Source organism: Haliotis rubra, unplaced genomic scaffold, assembly GCF_003918875.1.
Source record: "Haliotis rubra isolate DU_JTF1 unplaced genomic scaffold, ASM391887v1 Scf137, whole genome shotgun sequence".
Lineage (NCBI taxonomy): Eukaryota > Metazoa > Mollusca > Gastropoda > Lepetellida > Haliotidae > Haliotis > Haliotis rubra.
The window spans coordinates 1,929,113-1,954,788 of record NW_025765303.1 but is presented as its reverse complement, the minus strand read 5'-3'; the positions used below and the strand labels follow the sequence as shown (position 1 = coordinate 1,954,788).

Here is a 25,676-nt window from a genome sequence, read left to right as displayed (position 1 = left end):
GCGGCTCCTTCTGTATGACTGGACATACATACACATACTTCTAGTGAAGAACACGGCCTTGGGTCACCGAGATTGGTGTATTTAATGCCACTGTGATAAATCAGGAATGTTGCCAGCTTTGACATAAAACAACATTCATTCATTACTTAATTGTTGCATTGTTATTTGATTATTCTCCCATTTAACTTTATTCCTATTCCTATTTGTTCTATATCATGGATACATGTGCTTGCTAATTGTTTTTAACTGCTGTTTTATTTGTTCAAAATATGATATGTTAATGGCCTGCAATTTTAGTGATCACAGGACATTCATTCATTCATTCAATTGTTCATTCATTCACTTTTTGTATCAGAGACTGGCTTCAGTATGAAAGTGGTTGCCGTGGGAACAGGTTCCAAATGTATTGGGAAGTCCAAGATGAGTAAGGCAGGTAAGAGTCTCCAGGACAAGACCACCATTAAACAATATGGTTGTTTCTGACAATAAATGTGAAAGGGATTGGGGACAAGTTATCCAACTTATCCAACTTTGAAATTTGGTCCTGGTAGGGGACACTACTTAGCCCTGTCCAGGTGAACGGTGTTCATGAATTGATTTGTTGTTTTTTAGTGAACATTTTACTGTATCTTCCTTATGGGAAAAAAGATAGTCACATTTGGTAAACAGTCACATTTGGTAAAAGAACCTTTGCCTACGCTGCTTAAAAGACAGACAGCTTAAAACAACACATTCTATGGTTAGTTGCATTGTGTAATCAAGCACCATATTGTTTTACATCACATGTTTGTCAGTGCACAGATAACACTTGATAGAAAGTCACTTGAACATCATCATTTTCTCCTTTCACCTTGTTCTTGTCATACAGGTAGTCATCTAGAAGGGTGATCGGGAAAAGGTCATGGCAAAATAACTCATGGGAACAAATAACTATTATAAAACATCCTGTTCTCCAGTTATATACTTTGTTTATACTGAATTTTATAAATACTATTTCAGTTTCATCTTCAAATAATCTTGAGTAATAAAAACGTCCTATGCTCCAGTTATTTATACTTGTATGATCTTGACAGTTTTCTTTATGAACATGATGTATCTGGCCTCGAACATGTAAATTAGCTTATTTAGGACCAACTTGGTATCTTTATGAAATTGTTGATATTACTTCACGCTGACGATAATAATAATATGTGCATTTCTATAGCGCATCTATTCACACAATAGTATGCTTTGTGCGCTGCTCAGACAAGGTGATTGTTAAAGAAATGTCTTTTGAAACAGATAAGTCTTTAGAATATTTTTAAAGAAGGCACGGTTTCAACCATTTTGAGGGATGCAGGCAGCTTATTCCATAAGGTTAAGGCAGCGTAGGCAGAGGTTCTTTTTACCAAATGTGACTGTCTTATACTTTGGAACTGTGAACAGATGCTTGTGCTGACATCGAAGAGATCTAGATGGAGAGTATGTGTGCAGCTGTTCTTGCAGGTAAGATGGAGCAAGATCGTGGAAGCACTTGTAAGCAGTCAGAAGAATTTTGAAGTCTATGCAATGGAGCTATAGGGAGCCAATGGAGGTCTTTCAGTAATGGCCTTATATGGTCAAACTTTGAAGATTTGAAGATAATTCTTTCAGCAGAGTTCTGAATGGCTTGAAGTCTTTCTATCTAGTCTTTGTTGATATTAACAAAGAGGCTATTGCAGTAGTCATTTCTGGGTAGAATCATTGCAACGGTACGTTTGACAGTCGAATCTTTGTTGAGATATGGCCTGACTTTTCCAATGTAACGTAGGTGGTAATTATCTCTCTGACATACACGTGTTACGTGGAGATGCATCGTCAGCTGCTGGTCCAGCCAAACTCCAAGGTTTCGTACTGTTTACTGTTTGATACTGTGATATAAGCTGAAACAAGTGATGGATTGCGAAAATCTTTGAATGTGTTTGACCAGTTTTGAAAGAATGGAAACATATTGTGAATTTAGATGTCAGTGATAAACTTCACTTTTTATTATACTGTCCAACACTAAATGCCCTCAAAAATCAATTTCTTCCCCAATATTTCTGTAAACATCCTTCTATTGAAAAAAATGTATATCTAATGAAATGTGATTATTCACCACTTAACTCTAAAGTTGCCAAATTTATCCAAACTGGACTTTGTTCGATGTTTTAATATGAATCAGTATGCTGTGTGTTCTCTGTGTCACTATATGTGATTTTTGTGGATAAAATTTCGGTTCGGTTCTGCAAAAGGATTTGTAATATGTTACTGTACTCTGTAGTGACTGGATCAGCTCAGTAATTAAATAGGGGTGGACAGCATGGCTCAGCTAATTAGTGTACTCTGTGAGTCTGTCTTATGGGTGGTCTGTCTTTTGGGAGTGAACCCTTTTCGACCCCAAAAAGTGTACGTGAATTGAGAGTGTAGGGGTAATGGGGGGGACACCCTGTAGGATACCATTCGGTAATACTATGGGAACAGGTAAGATTCAGCGACGCATGACCAGGCATGGCCAGAGCTACAGATAACGTTTTGGGTCATTGAGTTATGTACTCGCTTGTGTTCATCTCAGTTGGGTATCCTAATTTTCCTTTGAGTAACCAAATACATTGTACCCACCTCACTCAAACTCAGTTGGGTATTTTGCCTTTTCCATTAATTGTAAGAATATAATAAAGTTTTAATGTTGGTTTACGTGACAGGGAAATATAAAATTTCAGGTAATATGTCTGGTCTAAAATGTCTATATTTCATATATATCATGTTATCTACTATAAATATAATATTGAACACAATAAATATTGTGTTATGTAATTGTCATGGGCAAGTTCATTTCTAAATTAGGGGTGGCCTGAGATTTCTCATTCTGCCTACACTTTGATTATGTCTGTGGACAGTAATGAATGGACAGTACACCGAGGACGCAGGTATGTTAGAGGGATATTTATACTTTTTAGAAGTTATCATTTAAACTATTAATTATTACCTTAGAGACTTGTGCAAGTCTAGGTCTGAAACTGAGCTACCGTTTCTACTGCTGAGAAATAACATTTATCTCCCTTTGAATGTACAGAGATTTGTGTCAGATGTTGGTTAACATGAGCCTGGAGGAATAGGATCCGGACTGTGCAATAATCGATACAGAAGCTGTCTTAGAGTCGCTGCGTGCGTAGTTCACCTTATATAGAAACGCTATTGGATGATAAGTGTAACGGTGTACAACGCCCACAATTCCACAGCCGTGCGTGTTTCCTACCACGAAGCCATTGCCAACACCACAGACACCGATTCAGGATCTGATGCACTTCTGTCTCTGGTTCTGTGGTGTTGTGTATTTCTATCAACAGTGGAATATTTTGAAACAAAAACATTTTGGAATATGCACGAGTAAGATTTGATTGGCTCGATTTGTTCTCTCACTGAAGCCAATCCTCCTATATGAGCTTGTGGTCTGAAGCATAACCCATAATAGCGCCAGTTGGTTCAGATGACCTTCCTGAATCTTGGCTCATGACGTCAAATCACAGACACACGCACGCACTGGCCTCTTTATGTACCGCCGGGTTTCTTGTCATCTTCAGGATCTCCATTAACATTCCTTCTAAAATGTTTGAAGCAATATTTTATTACACACCCATAGCGTCATCTCTACTGAAAGTGTTTGGACACAATTTCCTATATTTTAATCATACCCTGCACAGCTTTGGCCAACAAAATTTCTTCTATTGATTTTACAATTTTTACAAAATGTGTGTCAAGTGTCCAGTGCATCTAGATACGGTACGTGTTTTCCATGCTTGTCAACATAAGCACTTACAGTGAATATTGAAAGGGTCACGAAATGGCTGATTGTTGTTTTTTGAGCGGGATTAGTGGGTTGTTTTTGGATAATAACACAGGATTCTGTAGATTCTGTAAAAGCTCTAGTGTCATAGGCGGATCCAGAGGGGTGGGGTGGGGATGGTGGGGTGCAGGGGTGTGCACCCCCTTTGTCCTGAAATTTATTAAATGACCATTGAAAACGGGTGAAAATGAAGTGTACACCCTTCCCTCTTTTCTCAAGAGTGTACACCCCCACTTTCTCAAAAAGCTGTATCCGCCCCTGAGTGTAAAAAATGCGTTGTCAACCTCCCTCGTAGTTTCCTATCAGCTGAAGGAAGCTGTCCCAGGCGACGTGCTATATAGACAGGCAGCTGTCGTTCACACTGTAATTTGTGTTTCCCTCTCAATACTGTGACAAAGTTGATTACATGTTTTATGAATTTATGGGTTTATTGTTTGAATTGTCTAATTTTTCAACATTGTTTCAAACACGTTTTATTTTGTTTATGCCCACGGGAAGCAGCGCGTAGATAGGAGAGACAATTACATGTTAGCTGCACAGGATGTGTGAGAAGAAAAGTGGAGAGTATAGCTATAGTACGTGGGTGGAAAATGCATGCTTACACGTGGCCTATGCAGTAATCAGTAGTTTAAATGATTGGTCTTTACCGAAAATGTATTTTCAATTCTACAAGTACTTATCAAAAGGTTTCTTATTAGTTTATAAATATAGTATCATTCTCTGCAATACCAGTATAACACAACGGATTGTTCCGGTTACCATTGTACCATTTCAAATTCCTGTATTAACTTGACAACTCCTTCTCGGTTCCAACACAGCAAAACCGTTTATTCTGTGTCATCTGAGTACACCTCCGCTGCTACAGCTGTTGCCGGACAGTGGATACCCCAACCCCCACCCACCCCCTCCTTCTCTCTAAAAATCTATGCAAGAAGTAAGAACCTGGGTTCGATTCCCCACATGTGTACAATGTGTGAAGCCTATTTATGGTGTCCCCCGCCGTGATATTGCTGGAATATTGCTAAGAGCGGCGTTAAATCATACTCACTCACTCCTTTCGTCTAATAGTCTGGTTTCAGAAAAGCTTCCTTTCTCCATAACGAACTGAAGCCGCTTCGTTCTTCCTGTAAGTCTAGGTGAAAATTTTAAAATTTTATATTCCTGGTTTTAAGAATATCATTTGGTGTCTCAATCCCAGCTGAAAGTACAAAGTTAATTTGATATGAATTTCCTTCAACAACAATAACATACGTTTACAAGAATGGACTTTCAAAAATAATGACAACAATAACCAGGCTCGCAGACACGTGGTATCGTATGCCATCTGACCGATGCTCAAGGGATTGTCTGGTCCAGACTATTTACAGACCGCCGCCATAGACCTGGGATATTGTTGAGTGTGGTGTTAAGAACAAACAACAAAAACACCACACAAAAACAACAACCTGGGGCTACACTCATTGCATAAAATACACAAGGGGTGACACTCACGGTGCTAAAAGCCTTATCGAAAACCGGACAGCCCGACTATTTGAACGCGCGTTCAATCAAACCTTACGTTTTTCCAAAAAACCAATGTGTTGAGCTTGTAGATTATTCTTTTGGCCTTCTGCTCTTCTTATTCAGTTTGTCTAACTGCATTTCATATTTGACCACTGACCCTCGCATTAGCACTACCCTCCGTTTTGAACAAACGTCTGGTCGCCCTTCGGTAAACATCGACACTGTCCGAAAATCTCGGAATGACTCTCTTCCAGGATTAATTCTTGCATTTATACCGTTATTAAAGATAACGAGATCAGCCCCAAGCGCTATACATAGGAGTTATCTCCCTTTAACGTGCGTCAGGCGCCAAGCTCCAGATTTGTGCGGGAACCTTATATTAATAAACACAGCTTATTCTAACAAAAATAATGTAAAAAATTACTTAATGGCATCCTTTTTTGGTCATTACATTTTTCATGTGGCACACGTGATCACATGTGTCTACTTGTTCTCAATTAACCTTTTTTTTTTTAATTTCCCAGGTTTATAAATTATGATTCTATTTACGATGTGTAAATCTTGGGATTCCTGTGTAAAAAGATAAATTTTAACAAGAGGAGACATCTTCATATGATAGCACAGGGGGCGGTGGGGTAGCCTAGTGGTTAAAGCTTTGGCTCGTCACGCCGAAGACCCGGGTTCGAATCCCCACATGGGTACAATGTGTGAAGCCCATGAAGAAATCAGGGGAGATAAAAATGCATATGCATTTGCAGCACATGGTAAAGCGCGCGTAAAATCTCCAGATCATCGCATCAACATGTATTATTTTAAAGAGTGCATTCAATAAGAGAAAGAGATGATGATCCATTTTGCTCTGGTTGGGGGTCCAGCAATTTTTACACGTGTATTAGTGGGGTAAGCAATTTTGTACATAAAATATTATTATGTCATATATAATGTTTAAAAGTTTTGGGGAGGGGAAGGGGCATTGATTTTGTACATGATATGCAAGGGGATCACTTACTTTGTACGTAAATTATAGGGGGGGGGGGGCATTCACATTGCCTCTGCATAAAAATCATCATATCACCCCCCTTGCCATGAATTATGAACGGTCCCTTAAAACAGTACAAATAAACACATTTTCACGTCACTCTGGGAATGTTTGATATTAAATATATTTAACTTCCCACATGATCCAGTACATTTCATGAAATGACACATGCATGATTTTACAGTGATACAGAGCACAATGCTCAGTGACATAGTTATTCTTGTCTTACTGGAACAATAGATCTAAATTCTGAAGGACAGAGCAAAACAGAAATTTATCCCGACGTACTCTTTAGATATTGAGCCATATTACCGGCCTTACATGCAATTTCAATAATCATTTTGATCATTGATATCTAAACTGCACTTACAGCATGATGGGCTTAGTTGAAATTGACGCAAACAACACTGTACAAGTACTAGCATTTTAGCATCCTTTCGTTCAACAACGCGGTCTTATCACACATGTATACTCAGTCGTTCGGGAAACACTTTCCCGCGATTAGCATAAAGGTTAATATAAAGATTGTGACCCCTGAGCGTACGACGTACGCGATACACGCGGACTTATAACGGTGAAATAACCTTCGTTTGGAGAGTGTTTGTGTTCAAATTACATATTCCCTGCATGTTTGCTGTCTGTAAAGTAAGTTTTCACGTTTTTATTCCATTACAATTGCTCATGTGTAACATATTCACGATATATTGTTTGTGTGTGACGAGGTAAATGTATGTAGCCAGAAGTCACGTTGACAACATCGTGCAGATATGTTAAGTAAGTGGGATGTATTTGTGTTCGATGGTTCCTGGTTTGGAAGCAACATGAACATGCTCTAAACCATTTCTGCATAAAATGGGTGTACTGAGGCACAATTCGGGCCCGCATTGGCCGTGACAATAGCATTATTGTCAAATTCACGGACAGGTGAGAATTTGTATAGAAAAGTGTCACTCGTTCCATTATGTTTTCACCTCTGACGGGGTTATGTATTCCCTTATGGTATAATTATATCGTCGGATTTAAACAAGTAGGTGGTATTTTATCTTACTGGCAACGGTTTGTGAGGATTTTTGATATTTTGAAGGATATGGCAGTATATGGTGTTATTTTCAAGCGGCCATTTTAGAACGGGAAATCCTTGACCTAATTAACGATCTTTCATACATACATACATACACACATACATACATTCGCGTATACACTTCGGCTTACTTCTTAATAGGATGGGATTCTTTTGAAAATAGTGTGTTATCGTGAGACTATGAACTGGTGGGGAGTCAACGGTTACCTTCTGGGCTTATCGTAACAGAATATTTTGTTTATGATTATGGAGTATTGTTAGTATTTGGTGACACAGGTGATGAAATTGTGCACCTTTGAGTCAGTTTCTATGCCGATTTCGCTTTCATATTCTTTTATATCTAGACATAAACATGGCATGTTTGCTGTTTAAAAACCAATGATATATATAATTTACTGTAATCTCCAAATAATGTGTTGTAAGCAGCTGGTAAGTGGCGGACTTCTTAGAATTCACAACTTCACCGTATCAATATTAAAAAGAACTCCCACATGTTACAAACGTTTTTCAGATTGAAATAAATTTGAAAACACTTTTTTGTTATATTTAACCGATGTTGTGGTTTGATTAAGAGGTGCTGATAGCAAGCTGACATGGTAAGGATGTTATCACAAGGATGACTCCATGGTCGGTCTGCTACAATGGCAAGAGCCTTCAATCATGCTATCAACTGAACATTTGCTTGTAAACCCTGTGTTGATTATTTTTATCATACCATTCATATCAATATCATTGCAACACATGATAAATTATGTGGAATATTGAGGGAACATGAATACAGCAGACAAATATATACGAACATACTTAAGTTAGGACCTTTTCTTCTAATTTGTCACCAACAGATTTTATTGACACAACCATTAACAGTCTGTATTTATATTTTGGGGTTATTATTATAGTCTTTGTGCAAATATATCTTGGAAAATGTGATCCATGAAAGTTGATGCATGCAGCAGTAATTTTAATGCTATCAGTTTAATGCAAGGAGTCCAAAATGAAAATATAGGTCCAGAAGTCATTTTCAAAGAAAGGGTGGGCGTTCAAGCCCCAAGCCCCCAAAATGTGTTTGTCAAAAGACAGGTTTCAAGCACCACAAGACCGCCTCCGTGGTGTAGTGGTTAAAGCATCCGCCCGGAGAGCGGAAGGTTGCGGGTTCGATCCCCGGCCGCATCATACCAAAAGACGTTAAAATATGGTACTTGTTGGTCTCTGCCTGGCATTAATGGGTACAACAAGGACTGGTCGGCTCGGAGTCAGTATAATGTGTCTGAGTGGGGTATTCATGCTTCATTGCGGCATGGTATCTCAGTGGGCTAGCACTATGAAACCAGCTTCAGTCTGGGCTAGTACAAGCAGCCGCACATACACACGCATGCACATCGTCATATGAGCGAAATATTCTCAAGCACGACGTTAAACCCAATTTCACCTCACCTCAAGCACCACGACATGTACGCTCACTGCATAGTCTATCTCAGACACACACACCCAAAAAAAATATATGTCTGTTTCCTATTATATGCTTTTAAAAATAGCGTAGGTGGGTCGGTTTTATGGGGTTTTTTTGTTTTACGTTTTGTTTATTTTTTAGTAGTATCAGGTGGGCACCTGAGGTCTTCAGGAGTACCATATCATGTAGTGACAATGCCTTGTGATGAAACATTGAAAGTTTTCTATATCAAATCATTGTTTGTGTTATTTATTTGCAGGTTTTGTCAGTCAGAGCCCATTATGCCATTTCAATGCAATCCATTTTAGCCCTATGTACACTGAGAAAATTTCATACTTGATTTGGATGAAAATGATGAGTTAAGATGCACTCCAGTCATGATTTTGGGTCGGGTCGGTCGGGTTACCGGAAAAGGACATATTTTTCTTTTAGCCTCATAGTCCTCGAGCCGCATTAATTTCCCTTCTGCTCATACATAGGTACCATGTTGATTTCCGAGCATACTTGACTAATGACTAATAAAAAAATGTAAACAGCTTTTGTCTTCCTGAAAGGTGTGTCCAAGAGGCGGGCCCTTGTTACCATAGGCTAGGATTTATCTGAAAACATCTCAGTCAAAACTATGTTGTCTTTGTATAGTATACCTGATTGTTTATTACTTTAAACTGGTGTCTTTCTCTAAGCTATTACTGATCATGATGGAACTAATATTCTGTATTTATATTTTCCTAATATCTGAATTATCGCATGTTGTGGTAATAATTAATAATGAATTTTTGTATGCATTATTACCCCATAATAGATCAATGCCTCTTAAACATTTTGTTTACACCTGTAAACTGTGATCAGTTTGATTGACATTTTAGAAGTTGGTGAGGGACATTAGGGCAAGATAGTTTATGGATAACTTCTTAGGTAAAGGCTCCTAAAAGTCCTATACCTTTGTCAAGCAACAGTGTACAGAGAGTATATGAATCTATGTGGAAACATTACATCATGATATAATAAAGTGATATAAAAATTGTCATCCCTAAAGTATCCTGCCTTTATTGCATGTACGTTTGCTTACAGTTGAAGAATAAAAATTGTGCTCTAGGATCTGATTGTGCAGGGATTGACTTCAGATAGAAACAAAAACTCAGTTGGCATTAAGGTGTGCCTGTGATGTAGGAGATGTGAGGATAACACTGTCCAGGGACTATGACTAAGTGTTGCCTATGTGCATAATATTTTTGTTTTTCTGCAGTTATAAGTGCTGTATTTTCAAAGGGCGTTAAAATGCTGTAAAATTAGGAAGGATAGAATAGGATATTTATATGGCGCACATATCCACACAACTAGTACATGCTCAAGGTGCTGGAGTGTTCCATTGATCAATGGATGTCTTTTTTCTGGCATTCTTTTTTAACCAACACCCTGGGGAGTATTCAACTCATGCAGCCTGTTAGGCGCAGCAAGTTATCACACAGCCTCATCCTCACACAGTACCCATTGCAGCTTGGTGAAGATGAGTGGGTTCTTTTACTAGCCCACACTGGTTTGTGACATCACTGAAAGAGTCTGCAAGAAATGTTTGCACCAAAGTTTTTACATCATGTCACAAGTGGGGATGATTGATCAAGGTACCTTGCACTAACTAGCGCAGTGGCTTACAGCTCATCCACCTTGTCCCCTGAAATTATTGTCCTCCTGAGTGGGTACGTAAGTCCAAAACTCAGTGTATATGTCATTTTATGGCTGGATTGTCAAACATTGCTAATAGCTGAAGGGATGTTGTAAATCCAGCTTGATGGGAAGGGATGTTGTAAATGTAAATCCCCCATGATCCCTACTCCTTTATGGTGATCTACCTTCAGTTGTTTGCAATATATAGCCTGTTTTTATGTTGTATTGTCTTCTGTAATTAAACTGTTTTAGATTTACAAACTAGTTTTATATCCATTTCTGTGATATTCTAGCTTGTTTTACTGTCTTGCACCGACAGGCTTTTTAACATTTATCATTATTTATTCTAAAATTATTACTTGTTTTTAGTCACGATATGGCTGAAATATTGCCGATGTGACATTAAATCTTAACTCACTCACTGTGTAGTTATTTCAAGCACAGCATATCTATTTTAAGGTATATGATTATTCTATCCTCCAATCAAGCCCATCTATTGTTCTCATGATAATCTCTGATAAGATAGATCATAGCCATTCTGTTGTTCTGACCTATTTTACAGATAGGCCACAACACTGTTGAAAAGAATAAAATCTTTGAGCAAATATTTGAGTCTTTACCCAAGTGCAATTCACAGCAAATGTACTTGTTTTAGTCTATGTAAATTACCATTTAAACAGTAACAAGCACATATATTTAAAATGAAGAGGAACCTCATTGAAAAAAAACTCTGGAAGATCAAGTGCTGCTTTATTCAGACTATACAGTTGCATTTACTGATTTAGGGCTGAGCAGAAAGGAAAATAATGTCACCGAGGGACTGTGAGACCGACTAACTAAGGCCTTTGTGCATTAAGTTTGAGATTGTACACTTATTTCTAGCACAGCTAGTCTATTTTTGGTGCATGTATTGACTATCTCTTCCTCCTACCAGACTGGTGTGTAGTTAGACTTGCACAAGTCTTTTAGGTAATAATTAATAGTTTAAATGAAAATTCCTAAACAATATAAAATATACATCATACAGACTGGCATCCTTAGACTGTCACCTTATCTTGACTTGCCTCTGTAAAGGATACAATTAATACATCCATGGGCATACCATTCAGTACAGCCTTGGTGCAAGGCTAGTGTGTAGTATGCGCATATGTTTAACTACCTATGTTGATGGACTAGATCATGACAACTCTGTATCAGGTTGTTGTGACCTATTTTACAGAGGCCTCATCACCATTGATACGAATACAATTTTTAGTTTTTTAGTGGTTACCTAAGGCTAATCGCAGACATTTTCCTTAACTACCAGTAATGCTTGTCACTGAAAATATATAATTTTGTGACAGAAACAACCAGCTACTTTGTGTTGAAAAATCTGAGTTTGGTTAGAAGTGAGCTGCTGGCTTATGGTAAATAATTCTTATTGTTGTCTTATATTTGTTTATTGATTTTTGCTTGCATAATTTTGTTTATTGATTTTTGCTTTTTTTCATAATTTTTTCTTGTTGTCATTTATGGACAACAATAATCTATTTGTTATTTTTTCAATATATTCATTTTTATAAATATTCATTTTCTTTGTTCACTTATTTTGATCTAATTTAATTGCTGCTATTTGCTATCATACATTTTTTTTCTTTATTATTGTAATCTTAAAATTGTTTATCAGGGCTAAATTCATTCCGATATAAATTACCTGTACACAGTACATCGTTCAATCCAGCCTTTCCAAAAAGTGGGTCCATGGCCCACCAGCTCTGTTATATGGGTCAGTTAGAAAATATTATGGTCATGTCAAATTGCAGCTACACAATTCTAATTACTAGCATGAGTTCACTTACTTTTTTATAGCTTTCAATCAATTCAGGCATTTTTTTGGTTTTGGTTTTCCCCAGACCTGCTTAGTTTGGAGTTTTGCTTGCTTGCGTTTCAGATTTACATTTACGGATGCGCCGACGCGACCTGCTGTTACCTGGATAGTGAACCATGTTAAATGTTAGCGCGCGAATGACGCAATGGTGCAGGCTAGAATGAACACTGTCTGTATTGTGATATATTGGGAGCTGGAGAATTTGACAGAGACTGACACTGATTGTACAAGCAGATGCAGAAGCATTTTCTACACAATTAGGTCATAAACAATATTAAACCATATATGTTATCCTGATAACATCAGTCTCAAAATGAAGTTTGGTAGTCAAAATGAAACATCATCAAATGTGTAGATTTTAACCATAGATATAATCACAAATATTTCAACCTTGTATCTTTTTTACCCAATATACCGATTCTCAGACTAAACATATTGCAATACTATCATTTGAAAAGTATATTGCAGAGACATGGTATACTGGTAATATCCTATTTAGTATTATCTATTGATGGTCACTTTAACAATTGTTGTTTTGTTTGTTTTTTCCAGTTCACTTTCCTGGTCCCATTATGTACCAGGGTGACAAACCACCTGAAGACAAATCCAAACAAAGTTCTTCAAACTATGGTTCCTTGGCACAAGGGTAAGTTATATACCTTTTAGAAGTTGATAATATATGCCTGAAATATAAAAAAAAAAATATCTTCTAAGATTACTAAGAATAGCTTTTTGACTTGTCTGTTTCACCTTTTGTAAAAAATAAGCTTGAGATGTCATCACCACCAGGGATTTACCTTGAGTCCTGTATTTGAGGGTCCCTGGGACTCCTACTCTTAGATTTCAGGGGTCCTGGACTACAAAAATTGTTATAGGTGATGGTAGAACTTTCAAAGCTTCAAATGACGCAGGTGCAGGACTTATTACCTCTTGCACACTAAACACGGGTCAGTCCTCACCTTTGTGATTTTTTTCGTGGAAAGGAAGGTTACAGGTCAAAACCAAGATCATCCTATACCAGCTCTATGAAAGTCACCCTTTCCAAGACAGCATTAAGGTAGGGGTGAAATGTTTCGCTCTTCCACGGTACGGTACGTATTGCGGTACAAGGCCTTCAGTTCTGTCCGTTTCGGCTCGGTATATGAGATATGATCATAATGAAGAAATTTGACAAATACCAAACCTTTCATTGTTTAATAACATGGAAAAATATAACCATAATCTTTGTTATTTTGAATAAACAAAACTGGCGTTTGATGACTAGACAGAAGAACAGACATTTTAGAAAAGGTTTTAAAAGGTTAATAAAATGACGGTACAAAAACCGAGAATACGTTATTTTTGGATTGCATTACTGTATACTGAACAGAAGGCAAGATACCGCGGTTCTGCTAATACCGTGGAATACCGTATCACCCCTACAGAAAGGAAGGAGTCAGCTGGGGCAGCTGATCGCTGTAAACAATGACTGCTTGTCACAATCACACATCTGGAGCCTTATACCTCCAGTCATGTCTATTTTTGACTTGCTAGAAGGCAAAAGGATTGAAACATTTGTCAGCAACTGGACCATATTGGAAGACACCTTCATCACCACCATGCTTCTTCAGGGTTTTCATCTGCAGTTGTTAGGGTAACCCTTCCTTACTGTCGATCCTCCTCAATGAGTACTGTATATCCCCAGGCTCAGCCATTGCTCAGTAGGTATATTATTAGACAAGTTAACAAGTTGCTTGGTCCCTTGCCTGAAACCCCTTGCTGCTATTCATAGCCATATGTCATCATTCAATCAGACAACTCAATGGAGGTGTGCTACATCAACTAGGTGGGTTCATCAGGATCCTGGATCTGGTGATTGCATTCTTCCAGCTGATAGACTCTGTTCACATCAGACCCATGAAGGTCCGGGTTAGAATGAACCTTCAGTAACCCATGCTTGTAGTAGGAGGCGAATAATGGGATTGGGTGGTCAGGCTCGCTGGCTTGGTTGACACATGTCATCGGTTTCCATGGGTCGATGGTCATGCTGTTGATCACAGGCTTGTCTGGTCCAGACTTCATTATTTACAGACCGCCGTCATATAGCTGAAATATTGCTGAGTGCGGCGTGACTCTTTCTGTGGATTCTACATAAACTGCGGTAGGTCTAGTAGTGAACTGGTGCCTCTTGGTAGTTTGGGATTTCTGAATAAAATATGTTTCCATGGCAACAATTTTGGCTTCAACTGAATTTGGTGGTAGTGCTCCTTTCTGGAGCAGAACTTTGAAACCTATCAGTACTCTCCTTCCACTTAGCTATATACATGCCAACACATTTGACATAATCATAACTCGTAGACATATTCATGAAGAGTATTTTGCCATTGCAGGGGATATTGATGGCTTTGTCTTCTTGTTAGAATTTATTTTGAGATAGTTGACAGACAAAACATGGGATGGGGAGTGTCATCAAATGAACAGTTAGTATTTTAGCATGTGCATCGTTTTGTATTGATACAGAAACATACATGTGTAGTGTTATGTATCTTTTAGTGTTGGGAATTGGTTGAAATGTCACAATTGATAATTGGTTCATCACCAGTAAACAGTCATCAAAAAAATAAAAAAAATTTCAGGTTATTATTGCAGATAAATATAACATGATGCAAATTGCTACTTTAAAGTGATGACTAATATATCATGAACATAAACTTTCTGGAGCCTTCAAGTCATGACTTTTCATTAAGTGAAATGAGTTTTCTAAGAATTAAACATGCTCACAACTTCACAGATATGTTCCATCGTCAAATGTTTCAAACACTAAAAACAGTAGTTCCAAAATCGTTTGTATTCAAGTATGAGAAAATGTGAACGGAACACCACTAGTATCTTTGCATGCAAACTCACAATGTACTGATTGATGCATTGGTGTATAATTTCAGTCCTAAATAATCTTCCATATAATACCATTAAAGTACACTGGAAATTTTGTCAAGATGCTATTTGAAATAGCAGATGCAAAGGTTTTTGGCACAGACTGCATGCTTTAATATTTTAGTAAATGTGAGTTTTAGGCTTCACAGGTAGATTGTTTGGGTAACATCGTTTGGTCACATCTGTCCCTCAGGAGAGTTTCTTGGTTGATATATGGCAAAGAAATTCTACAGTTAATCAGCCGTTGAGAATCTCCTCACAGGTGTGTACGGAAGCAGACGGCAAGAAACGTATGACACAAATTCAAAAGCAAACCAGTCATGTCCAAATTCTACAAAGCTGTTTGCATAAACTGTGCTGTTTGCAGCCCTCAGATATTTCTGTCAGTCGAAGACAAAGCCATGTTTGTTTACATGTACCCCAGTTCACAAACAAACTTGAAACCGACCAACATGTTGCAACCAATGGGAGATAACCTCTTGAAAATACACCAATAGGGTCGAGAGAAGTTGTTGACAGGAAATTACCGTAATGGTTTGTAATGTCCGAGGCATGGAAGCCTGGTTAAGCTGTAATATTGACATACACGGAGACTGCACTAGTCAGACGGTCTTGCACCTATTGTCTTGTGGGGTTTGGGTGGGTTCAGCCCATTCTTTGAGCCTGGAAGTCTATCTTCCTTCAGTCATGTCAGTCACAAGCCTGTATACTGGGAAAGGTGTACCACAAAAAGGCTGTCAAGATTTCCTTATTCCATGAAATCAGTTATTGTGAAGCATTGTACCAGGAAGGAAACCTACTTATTTTCTTTTTTTGAAATGACAAATGTCCCAGCAGCCAAGGATGTTATTGGTTCCATGTTGAGTTGAACTATTGAATTTCCCCAACTTGTATTCTTCAAGAAATTTGTGACAGTTTGTTATCCATTATTGTAATGGCTACTCGGATAGTGCTTTCTGCACTTATTTGTGTGTTTCCATTGGAGTTGCCTTTTGAAAAGAAACCCTCATTTGGACTTGGATATTTGTGAAACTTGAACCCAGTCAACTGTCATTCTACTTGGATCACAAAAATATTACCTTGGTGTGTGACATTTCAACAATTGATGATGACTGACCTATTGGAGAGGGTGTTCTCCGACCACGAAGATTCAGCATCTTGGAGTTTTTACTCCGACTATTCCATCAGGTAACACTGAAACATCCCTTCTTGGCTTCAACCTCAGGAGATCACGTGCCACTGCCATGTCGATATTTCCTATGAAATTATTGATGCTGTAATTTGTGCCCTGTCTTAAACTGAAACATTTTCAGTATGTACTTATAGTGATCATGAGCTGTTAAATGGATTGAAAAAGTGATCATGAGCTGTTAAATGGATTGATGTCATAGGTTTTAAATACACATGAAATGGTGTTAAAAAGACTTATTCCTGGTAAGATTATCTATCTGTGAATTAGCTCTCCATGGCACTGAACATATCTGTCAGGACTGAAGTAATTTATTTCAGCCTGCCCCACTGTTGCTTAAAAATTTCCCTTTTAAAACTGGAAATGTCAAATCAGATGGTCACATGCTACTGATTCATTAAGAAGAGAGCAAGAGCTTCCATTGTTGTCATAAGCCTGTAAATGTTAAAGGCACAGAGCAGAAAAATTATATTGATTATCTCGCCCAAGCATGTGGTTTCAAACGTGGGCCTGTAACTTGCTTACATTGTCTACTCTCATCTCTGAGTTACAAGCCAATCTGGATTGTCAGGAGTAAAGACAAATTCAGATGCTATCAATTACCACCTTTGAGTTTCTGTTGTACATTGCAGTGTTAGTTTTGACCGGTTTGTTTTTTCCAGCATTGCTTCCATGTCATTGCTTGTAGCAGCTGTATAGTGCTTCAAACTAGGACCAACAATTGCCTGTATAATTTGTCTGTATTTGCTCCCAAGATGGTGATCCTGATGTTAGTAATCTTTACAAATATTTTGTCACCTTCATGTTGATAGGGGGCGGTGGGGTAGCCTAGTGGTTTAAGCGTCCGCTCGTCACGCCGAAGACCCGGGTTCGATTCCCCACATGGGTACAATGTGTGAAGCCCATGTCTGGTGTCCACCGCTGTGATATTGCTGGAATATTGCTAAAAGTGGCGTAAAGCCATACTCACTCACTCACTCATGTTGATATTCTTGGGAAAACAATTTGCCAAAAGCCTTTTTAAAATGACTGTTCAAATGGGGATGAAATGAGGTTGAATGTCATTCAAAAAGATCACAGCTTTAATATTGCAAAATTATTAAAGTCCTTTTTCAAAGGATAGTTATTTATTTGAGTAAATATGCTAACAGCAGTACACATGTTTTGTCAGCATAAGTGCTGAGAGGCCCGAGTTCCTCAAGACCTGAGCTATCTGAAACAATTGTTACATGAGGTGTTTTATCGAAGTGCCTTGGTTCACCCAAAATTGAATGGGTACCCAGTAGGATAAGATGGAAATATGATGGTTAACCTTAAATGATTTCATAGACACTTGAGCTTAGTTAGGTAGTGTTGTTCACCCCCAAAAGAAGTGAGAAACCAAACTGAATGGCCTCTGTTCAACTGATCTTGGTAACAATAACAGCAACATGAATTTTCATTTGGAGAACCTGAGGCAAAATGAATGGACTTGTTCTTAGTTTTACCTTTAAATTTTGTGGTCTGTATTAAAGAAATTACTCATTGATATTAGAGGAATAATGTTGTTTGCTGCTTATTGAGAAAGTAGGAAGCTACAGGTGCTGAAACTCAGTGTCATTATCGATGTTTTACATGGTATTATTTATCATTTACTTGAAACAGTTGTCAGCATGGTCAGTGTATGTTCTGTTTAAACGAAGAAAGTGAGTGAGTGGGTTTTTTACGCCACTTTTAGCAATATCACGGCGGGGGACACCAGAAATTTGCTTCACACATTGTACCCATGTGGGGAATCGAACCTGGGTCTTATGTGTGATGAGCGAATGGTTTAACCACTGGGCTACCCCACCGCCCCTAAATGAAGAAAGAAAAACAGAGTAAGGAATATAAAAAGTGCTTTGTTATACCATAAAATATGATCCCATATCACCCCAAAGTAAAGTAACTTCCTCTTTTGTTCACATTTCACATCAGGGCGGTGGGGTAGCCTAGTGGTTAAAGTGTTGGCTCGTCACGCCGTAGACCCGGGTTCGATTCCCCACATGGGCACAATGTATTAAGCCCATTTCTGGTGTCCCCCGCCGTGATGTTGCTGGAATATTGCTAAAAGCGGCGTAAAACCAAACAAAGTCAGTCACATTTCACATCAGCAAGTATATTTGTCACGTAGCAAGCTGATCAATTATCTATAGTATATACTACCTGCTGAGTAATGGCATCTAAACAGCCTAAACAATTTGTGAAGGTGATTTCTTTTGTTCTCTATCTTCTCCGCATTTGGTCACTGTCTCTTCCAAAATGAATTCCACAGTAATAATGAGACTCATGTTACTGCACTAATTGTTTGTTTCATTTAGGGAGATGTCGGGTAGCCTAGTGGTTAAAGTGTTCGCTCATTACGCCAAAGACCCCGGTTCGATTTCCCACATGGGTACAATGTGTGAAGCCCATTTCAGGTGTCCCTTGTCGTGATATTGCTGAATATTGCTAAAAGCGGATTAAAACTGAACTTGTTTACTCACTCACTGTTTCATTGAGCATTTTTACATCTCCATTCACTGGCACATGGATTTGGTTACACTGGATGATTTTTGTGTATGAAGAGCAAATTTATGAACTTTGGACATGTGTACTGTTTTTTTAGTTGACATCTTGCAAGGGGACATTTCCATCTTTGCTAAGCTAAAATGTGATCATTTCACCAAAGCGGAAAACAATGGTGACTGACATGCATTGGTATGTACTGTTCTCGTGGGCGTGATTCTGCGTTGATGGATGCCAATGAAGACATGGTGAAACCATCCTTCCTTGTGACTGCTGGAAAGTAAATCGCCATTGATCCTTGTGAAATAGAAATGAAAGAAGGGAAGGTCTAATGAAGTGTGCATGGCTTGAGTATAATTCCAAGACTTACACATCTTACAGTTCTTTTTCATATATTTCACACACATATATTATAAAGCTGCCTCATTTTCTGGTTCTGAAATTCATGAAGTGATACATAGAGATTATTAAACGAGTGTGTTTTTCGTATCATTAATATCATATATTAGGAATGAAAAATATGTATTATGCTTGCCAAATCCTCGCATAATACAATTTTTATTCCTAATATATGATATTAAAGATGGTTAATAATCTTTTTATCATATAATGTCATTCTTAAAATTACTCTAAAAAAGAAGCAAATCGTATGTGAATATATATGAAGGGAATTGAGCATTTGTGTAAGAATACTTAGCGGTACACCAAGGTGTAGTGTTGTGACTAGTCACTAATACAATGCAAACATAACTCATGCCTAAAATAAGATCTTTCTGTCTAAAAAGAACAACAAAATCGGGGAGGGTTTTCTTTGTAGTGTTTCTATTTTTATTGAGGATTATCACCTCATCAACATCAGTTTCTGATACATGACAGAATCGATTCGTCTACTTCTTTGTTGTGATGGATAGATAAAAATCCTTGGTCGGTACCTTTTTTAGACGATAGCCTGTCACTCGTCCCTCATAATCTGTTAGTTTAAACAAGGTTCTCCGTTTCATTTCGAAAGTCAATTACTGTAGTAACTACTCCAGAACCTCTTTCATCAATTTTTTCAGAATCACCAATTTTGATAATGGGGGCAACCACGTTTGTTTACAAACTCGTCCACACAATGTAAACTCGTGACGTCATCAATGAAAATCACACTATTTTATGGTGACACAGTACAGTATTACGTTTTAGAATACTAATAACTGTTTTCTTGTTGGAACAATTCTAAATTGTCAATGAAAGTTAAGAAACCTAACTAATTTTAAAATTGATGTATTAAGAACCACACCATATTTTTTATGTGTCCGAGGTTTCCACAGCCTAAGACCAGAATTGTTTTGATCTTTCCTTCCACATTCAGCCGACTACATAGTATTACTGGAATACTGTCCAAAGCAGTGTAAAACAGAGCTCTATCACCCACTCTAGTGCAGAATAGGCAGTACACCATGCTTATTCAAAGAACTGATGAGGCAGTGGTGTAGCCTAGTGGTTAAGGCATTTGTTCGTCACACCGAAGGCCCAGGGTTGATTCCCCACATGGGCACAATGTGTGAAGCTGATTTTTTGTGTCCCTTGCCATGATGTTGCTGGAATATTGCTAAAAGCAGCGTAAGACCATGCTCTCTCACTCAAAGAACTGGTTTTAAGTGGACCTTTGATTTTGTGTATTATATTTCTCTACTCAGTCATAATCATCATCAGATGCCATCCGACACTAGCTCATACACAATTGTGGACCTACACGCTTACCTGACATGCCATATTTTTGGGCCAGCGTTTGATGCTTTTGGTGAAAATGAGGCATCTTTGACAAATTGAAGCCATTTACTGCCAGACCACAAAGATAAGCCATTATTTTATTAGCAAACCTTTCTGTTGACATTTCTATCGGAAATAGATGTCAGCACCATTGAATAAAGAGCCTTGATAATCTGTTGACTCTATTGCTCCGTTGATTATAGAGGAAAAAAGGGTTCTGAAAATTATTTGAATGGATCACTTAAAATTTAGGGATGACACAAGGAAAAAAGAGCAAACCTGTCCCTCTCCGTCAGTGCCCCTCATCACCCACAACACTGCCCAAAAAACTCTGTACTCTAGCTGACCTCGAAATGTAAAGGTGTTCTATTTTTATAGCCAGCAGACATTATAGTACACATTTTGAAAACTTACCCACATTGCTGTTCACGCAGACAGAAAAAGAACTGCCAGTCAACAATATCTTTCCAAACATTTTATAAAAGGAATCTAGACTGCTTTGAAAAACAAAATTCAATTCGCCTGGGGAGTGAAGGTATTCCTTGTCGTTTCCCGAGTTAATATTTACCTGACCTTTATCAATGAAAACATGCGCAGTCGGTCAGGTCATAGTTGAGCCTGTTTACGAAGCATTTTGTGACCTGTTAAGATATGACCGGATGTGACTGCACTACCTCTTTGGCCTAGTTAACTGTGTTTATTTAGATATGCAAATCGGCATGATAACATATGCTGTCCCACAATGCAGAGCCTGGGTTGGTGGTGTGCGCATTTAGTCAATGCTGCTTGGAGTACAACTGCTTTTTTGCGCGTTTAGTACATGCCGTTTACAGTTACAGGACAAGTGCAATTCAATTTCACGTTACTGCTCACTGAAATGAAAGTGTAATTCTTCAATTTTACCTTAATGTATGTTAATTTTCAATATAATACTCCTCAAAAACAACACTGAACAGATATCACAAAGATATCCTTTCAATGTTTGGGGCTCAGTGTCTTTAGGAGACCATAGTGCTTTTGGTGTTTTTAAGCATAAAATTATTCAACAGCGACCAAATTGCATGAACACAGATTTCTTCAATTCTCAAATAATTATCACCCAATAATTATTTAGCTGATAAATATATTTGTACACCTTAAAAGTATTTGGATATTCAAGATATTGAGGGAGTGGTTGGATAGTCTTGTGGTTATAGAATTCTCTTGTCACCCTGAAGGCTTGGGTTCGAGTTCGATTCCTCTCATGCGGACTATGTAAAGTCCAGGTCTGGTGGGGCAGTGGCGTAGCCTAGTGGATAAAGCGTTGGCTCATCACGCCGAATACCCGGGTCAATTCCCCACATGCGCACAATATGTGAAGCCCATTTCTGGTGTCCTCGCCGTGATTTTGCTGGAATATTGTTAAAAGCGGCGTAAAACTCAGTCAGTCCAGGTCTGGTGATCCCCACTGGGATGTTGCTGGAATGTTGCTGGAATGTTGCTAAAAGGGGCATGCAACCCAACCCAACTCACTCACTCAGTGAAGATGTGCTTCACCAAACTGTTCATGTGACAAATGCCCACTTCGAGATTCTATTTCAAAATTTGGGCAATCAAGGTTCAAGAAACAACAATGTATTTTTATTTCAAATTAAGGAAAAGCAGTCACATTTTTGTGTATATATACCATGAGGTGGTCGGGACAGTAGAATAAGTTCAACATATCTGTACATGTGAGACAACAGGTCTAATAAATAATGGATCTGACTGTATTCAGTTGCTTCAGCTTGTGATGTGAAGGTTTTTAGATTTTGAAGAGTTAGTGTGATAAATAGTGCTAAAGATGATTTATGTTTCAAAACCAGGATATACATGATCATGCTAATGGTTATTGTTCCTGTTTATCACTTTGAGCTGGATCCAGAATTATTCGGGCCAAGTGTTAGACATTGTCTTAGTCTTGATATTGCAACAAAACCAAGCAGTACAACAAGCAGAGCTGTGGCATGTGAAACACCAAGGACCATTGTTGTGAATCCGGGTTGTTCAAAGTTTGTTGGCACAATGGGTTTTATGAAAATGGTAAGGACTGTATCACATAGGGCTTTCCTCTCACATCTGATTGAAATGTACACAATATTACTGTGATACTGTTGGAAAAACAAACTGGCTCACTTCGATTGATACTGACGTCTATATTTTCTTTCTTGCAGTAGTAGCAGCAGCTTAAGTTTCTCCTTCAGCAGTATGGACGACCAACCTTCTACAAGCGGCTGCAGGTAAGACAACAGAAAGAATCTATGCCAAAATGTCATAACAATTCTATTATTGCTTTAAGGATGTTGTTATGCGTATATTGTGTCTACCTTGCCATCTGTATACTTGTCATTCAATTAAAAAACTGTTCAAAATGTTCTTGAGGCTTCAGATATCTCATGTTAAAAGCAGAATTATTTACGATATCCCAAACATGTAAGCATGTCTGATATGAGGATCTTGATGTCTGTCCTGGCTCACTAAGTGGTCATTCCTGATTCTGCAGCGTGCCTTAATGAATCCAGAATGTTGTTGAATGCATGTGAAACAATTCTCTCAGTACTGCTTGTTCCTTCAACAGCAGCGACATGGCATATGGTGCGCGCAACAGCCAGATGAAGAAGGAGAAGGTTAAACAGTACTTAAAAACACTCGTGTCCATGGTTGGCCCATCTAACCACCGCAAGATGGGCACTCTCTCAACACTACAGCATGTAGTAGACAGTGTCCGCAAGATCACTGGTGAGTTACGTCCCTTGATCTGTCCCCCTATGAGTTATTCCCCCTATAATTTGACCATCTTTACCCAGTTATCTTCCTTGTGTCATTTCACCAGACCACATCCATGTCAGTACTGAAAATCAATAGGAAATTGAAACACAATGGTATGGTTTGTAGATTGACTATTGTATGTTGTATTTGTGTGTTCCTGTGATACTTTTATATATATACCTGATATATAAATATGCGTCTCAGATATGAAGAGTGTCCCATCGAGCCAGATGTGTCAGAATGAACATATCATCCTGCCCACTCCAAAGATTGACAGCAGACTTCTTGCAAAATCTGATGTAAGTACCCCAAACTCTCAACTCCATGAATTTGCCTCTGTTGCTTGTTGATATAACATCTGCAGGGAAAGCAGAAAGTCAGGGATTCAGTCGTTTGGCCTCATCACATTGAAAGACATCAAAAGATGGCACTTGTTGTTTCTATGTATGTTTCTCAGGGGATCAGACAGGAAAAAGTTTTTCCCAACATACCAAATACAAATATGGTAAAATTTGGCAGAATGAAATTTGTAAGAAAGGATTGGAAAGTTTTTTAAATATAAATGGGGTGGGGATTGGGATGATTTTTTTTTAATGAAACGTTATGCAAGGGACCTAACTCTGTTTTGCAGCATGGCCTCATCATCCTGATGTCAATGAAGAAGCATGTTGTCCACCAGGTAACTCCTGCCTTGATGCTGAAACTGGAATACCCCACTGTAAGTATAACTGAGGGTAATATATTATGAGTGTACAATATGTGTATTTTCACAAGCTTCAGGGATGGTGGGGTAGCTTAGTGGTTAAAGCATTTGCTCGTCATGCCAAAGACCCGGGTTCGATTCCCCACATGTCCATTTATGGTGTTTCCCGCCGTGAATGCTGCTGGAATATATATATAAGTCACTCACTCACTTAGAGAGGCCAGCATTGCAAGATGTACTTTGGTTATGATAATGGTCAGCGAGAATTCATGTGTCTCTAACTCATTTGTTTGAGAAATGTCTTGCTCAACCACCTGTATGATACCTAGAAATGGTTTGTTCCAGGATTTCTGGAAGGGACGTATCATCACTGACTTCATCTGCAGACGTGATATCCTGACCTTCAACAGTAACATGATGGTGGACTTGGATTATGATGAATTTACCCAACAGTCAGGTAAGGGAGATAGACCAATATAAGCGTGGTTGTGCAAGGTCTGCTGATCTTGAGTTTGAATCCAACATTTGCACCATTTCAAGGCCACTCGTTAAAAATTCTTTTGGGGTATTCTGAACAATGGTGTATTGAAGGGTATTCTGAACAATAGTGTATTGAAGGGTGTTCTGAACAATAGTGTATTAAAGGGTCTTCTGAACAATAGTGTTCTGAACAATAGTGTATTGAAGGGTCTTCTGAACAATAGTGTATTGAAGGGTCTTCTGAACAATAGTGTATTGAAGGGTGTTCTGAACAATGTATTAGAGAGTGTTCTGAACAATAGTGTATTAAATGGTGTTAACAACAAGAGTGTATTGAAGGGTCTTCTGAACAATAGTGTATTGAAGGGTGTTCTGAACAATAGTGTATTGAAGGGTGTTCTGAACAATAGTGTATTGAAGGGTGTTCTGAACAATGGTGTACTGAAGGGTGTTCTGAACAATAGTGTATTGAAGGGTGTTCTGAACAAAAGTGTATTGAAGGGTGTTCTGAATAAAAGTGTATTCTTGGATGTTCTGACAAATAGTATATTAAGGGGTGTTCTAACAAATAGTGTAATATGGGATGTTCAGAAAAATAATGTATTGTGAGATCTGACAAAGAGTGTATTATGGGGTGCAAGTGAAAATGCTTGATTTGTGTGCAACATACACATGCTTGTGGGATTCCCCACAATGGTTACAGTCTGCTTCACTGTTCTAGCAGTGTCTTTGTATAGCTGACTTTTATCATCAGCTGGAGGGTGGAGTAGCCTTGTGGATAAGGCGTTCGCCCGTCATGCGAAGACCCGGGTTCAATTCCCCACATGGGTACAATGTGGGAAGCCCATTTCTGGTGTCCCCCACCGTGACATTC

The 25,676-nt window shown here is 38.4% G+C and overlaps 1 protein-coding gene across 2 annotated transcripts in view; it reads left to right on the top strand.

Annotated features, from left to right (window-relative positions):
• The first annotated feature begins 6,919 nt into the window (after positions 1–6,919).
• Positions 6,920–25,676, top strand: part of LOC124268231 (period circadian protein homolog 2-like) — a 42,712-nt gene continuing 23,955 nt past the window's right edge. Inside the window, exons 1-7 of one of the 2 annotated variants that reach the window (XM_046703268.1) lie at positions 6,920–7,031; positions 13,002–13,095; positions 23,025–23,090; positions 23,429–23,589; positions 23,824–23,918; positions 24,251–24,337; positions 24,668–24,779. In XM_046703268.1, the coding sequence (XP_046559224.1) occupies positions 13,022–13,095; positions 23,025–23,090; positions 23,429–23,589; positions 23,824–23,918; positions 24,251–24,337; positions 24,668–24,779 (595 nt within the window). In that variant the 5' untranslated portion in view covers positions 6,920–7,031; positions 13,002–13,021. Of the gene's footprint in view, positions 7,032–13,001; positions 13,096–22,873; positions 22,880–23,024; positions 23,091–23,428; positions 23,590–23,823; positions 23,919–24,250; positions 24,338–24,667; positions 24,780–25,676 lie in introns of those variants that run through there. The other variant, XM_046703269.1, reaches the window with a different exon arrangement.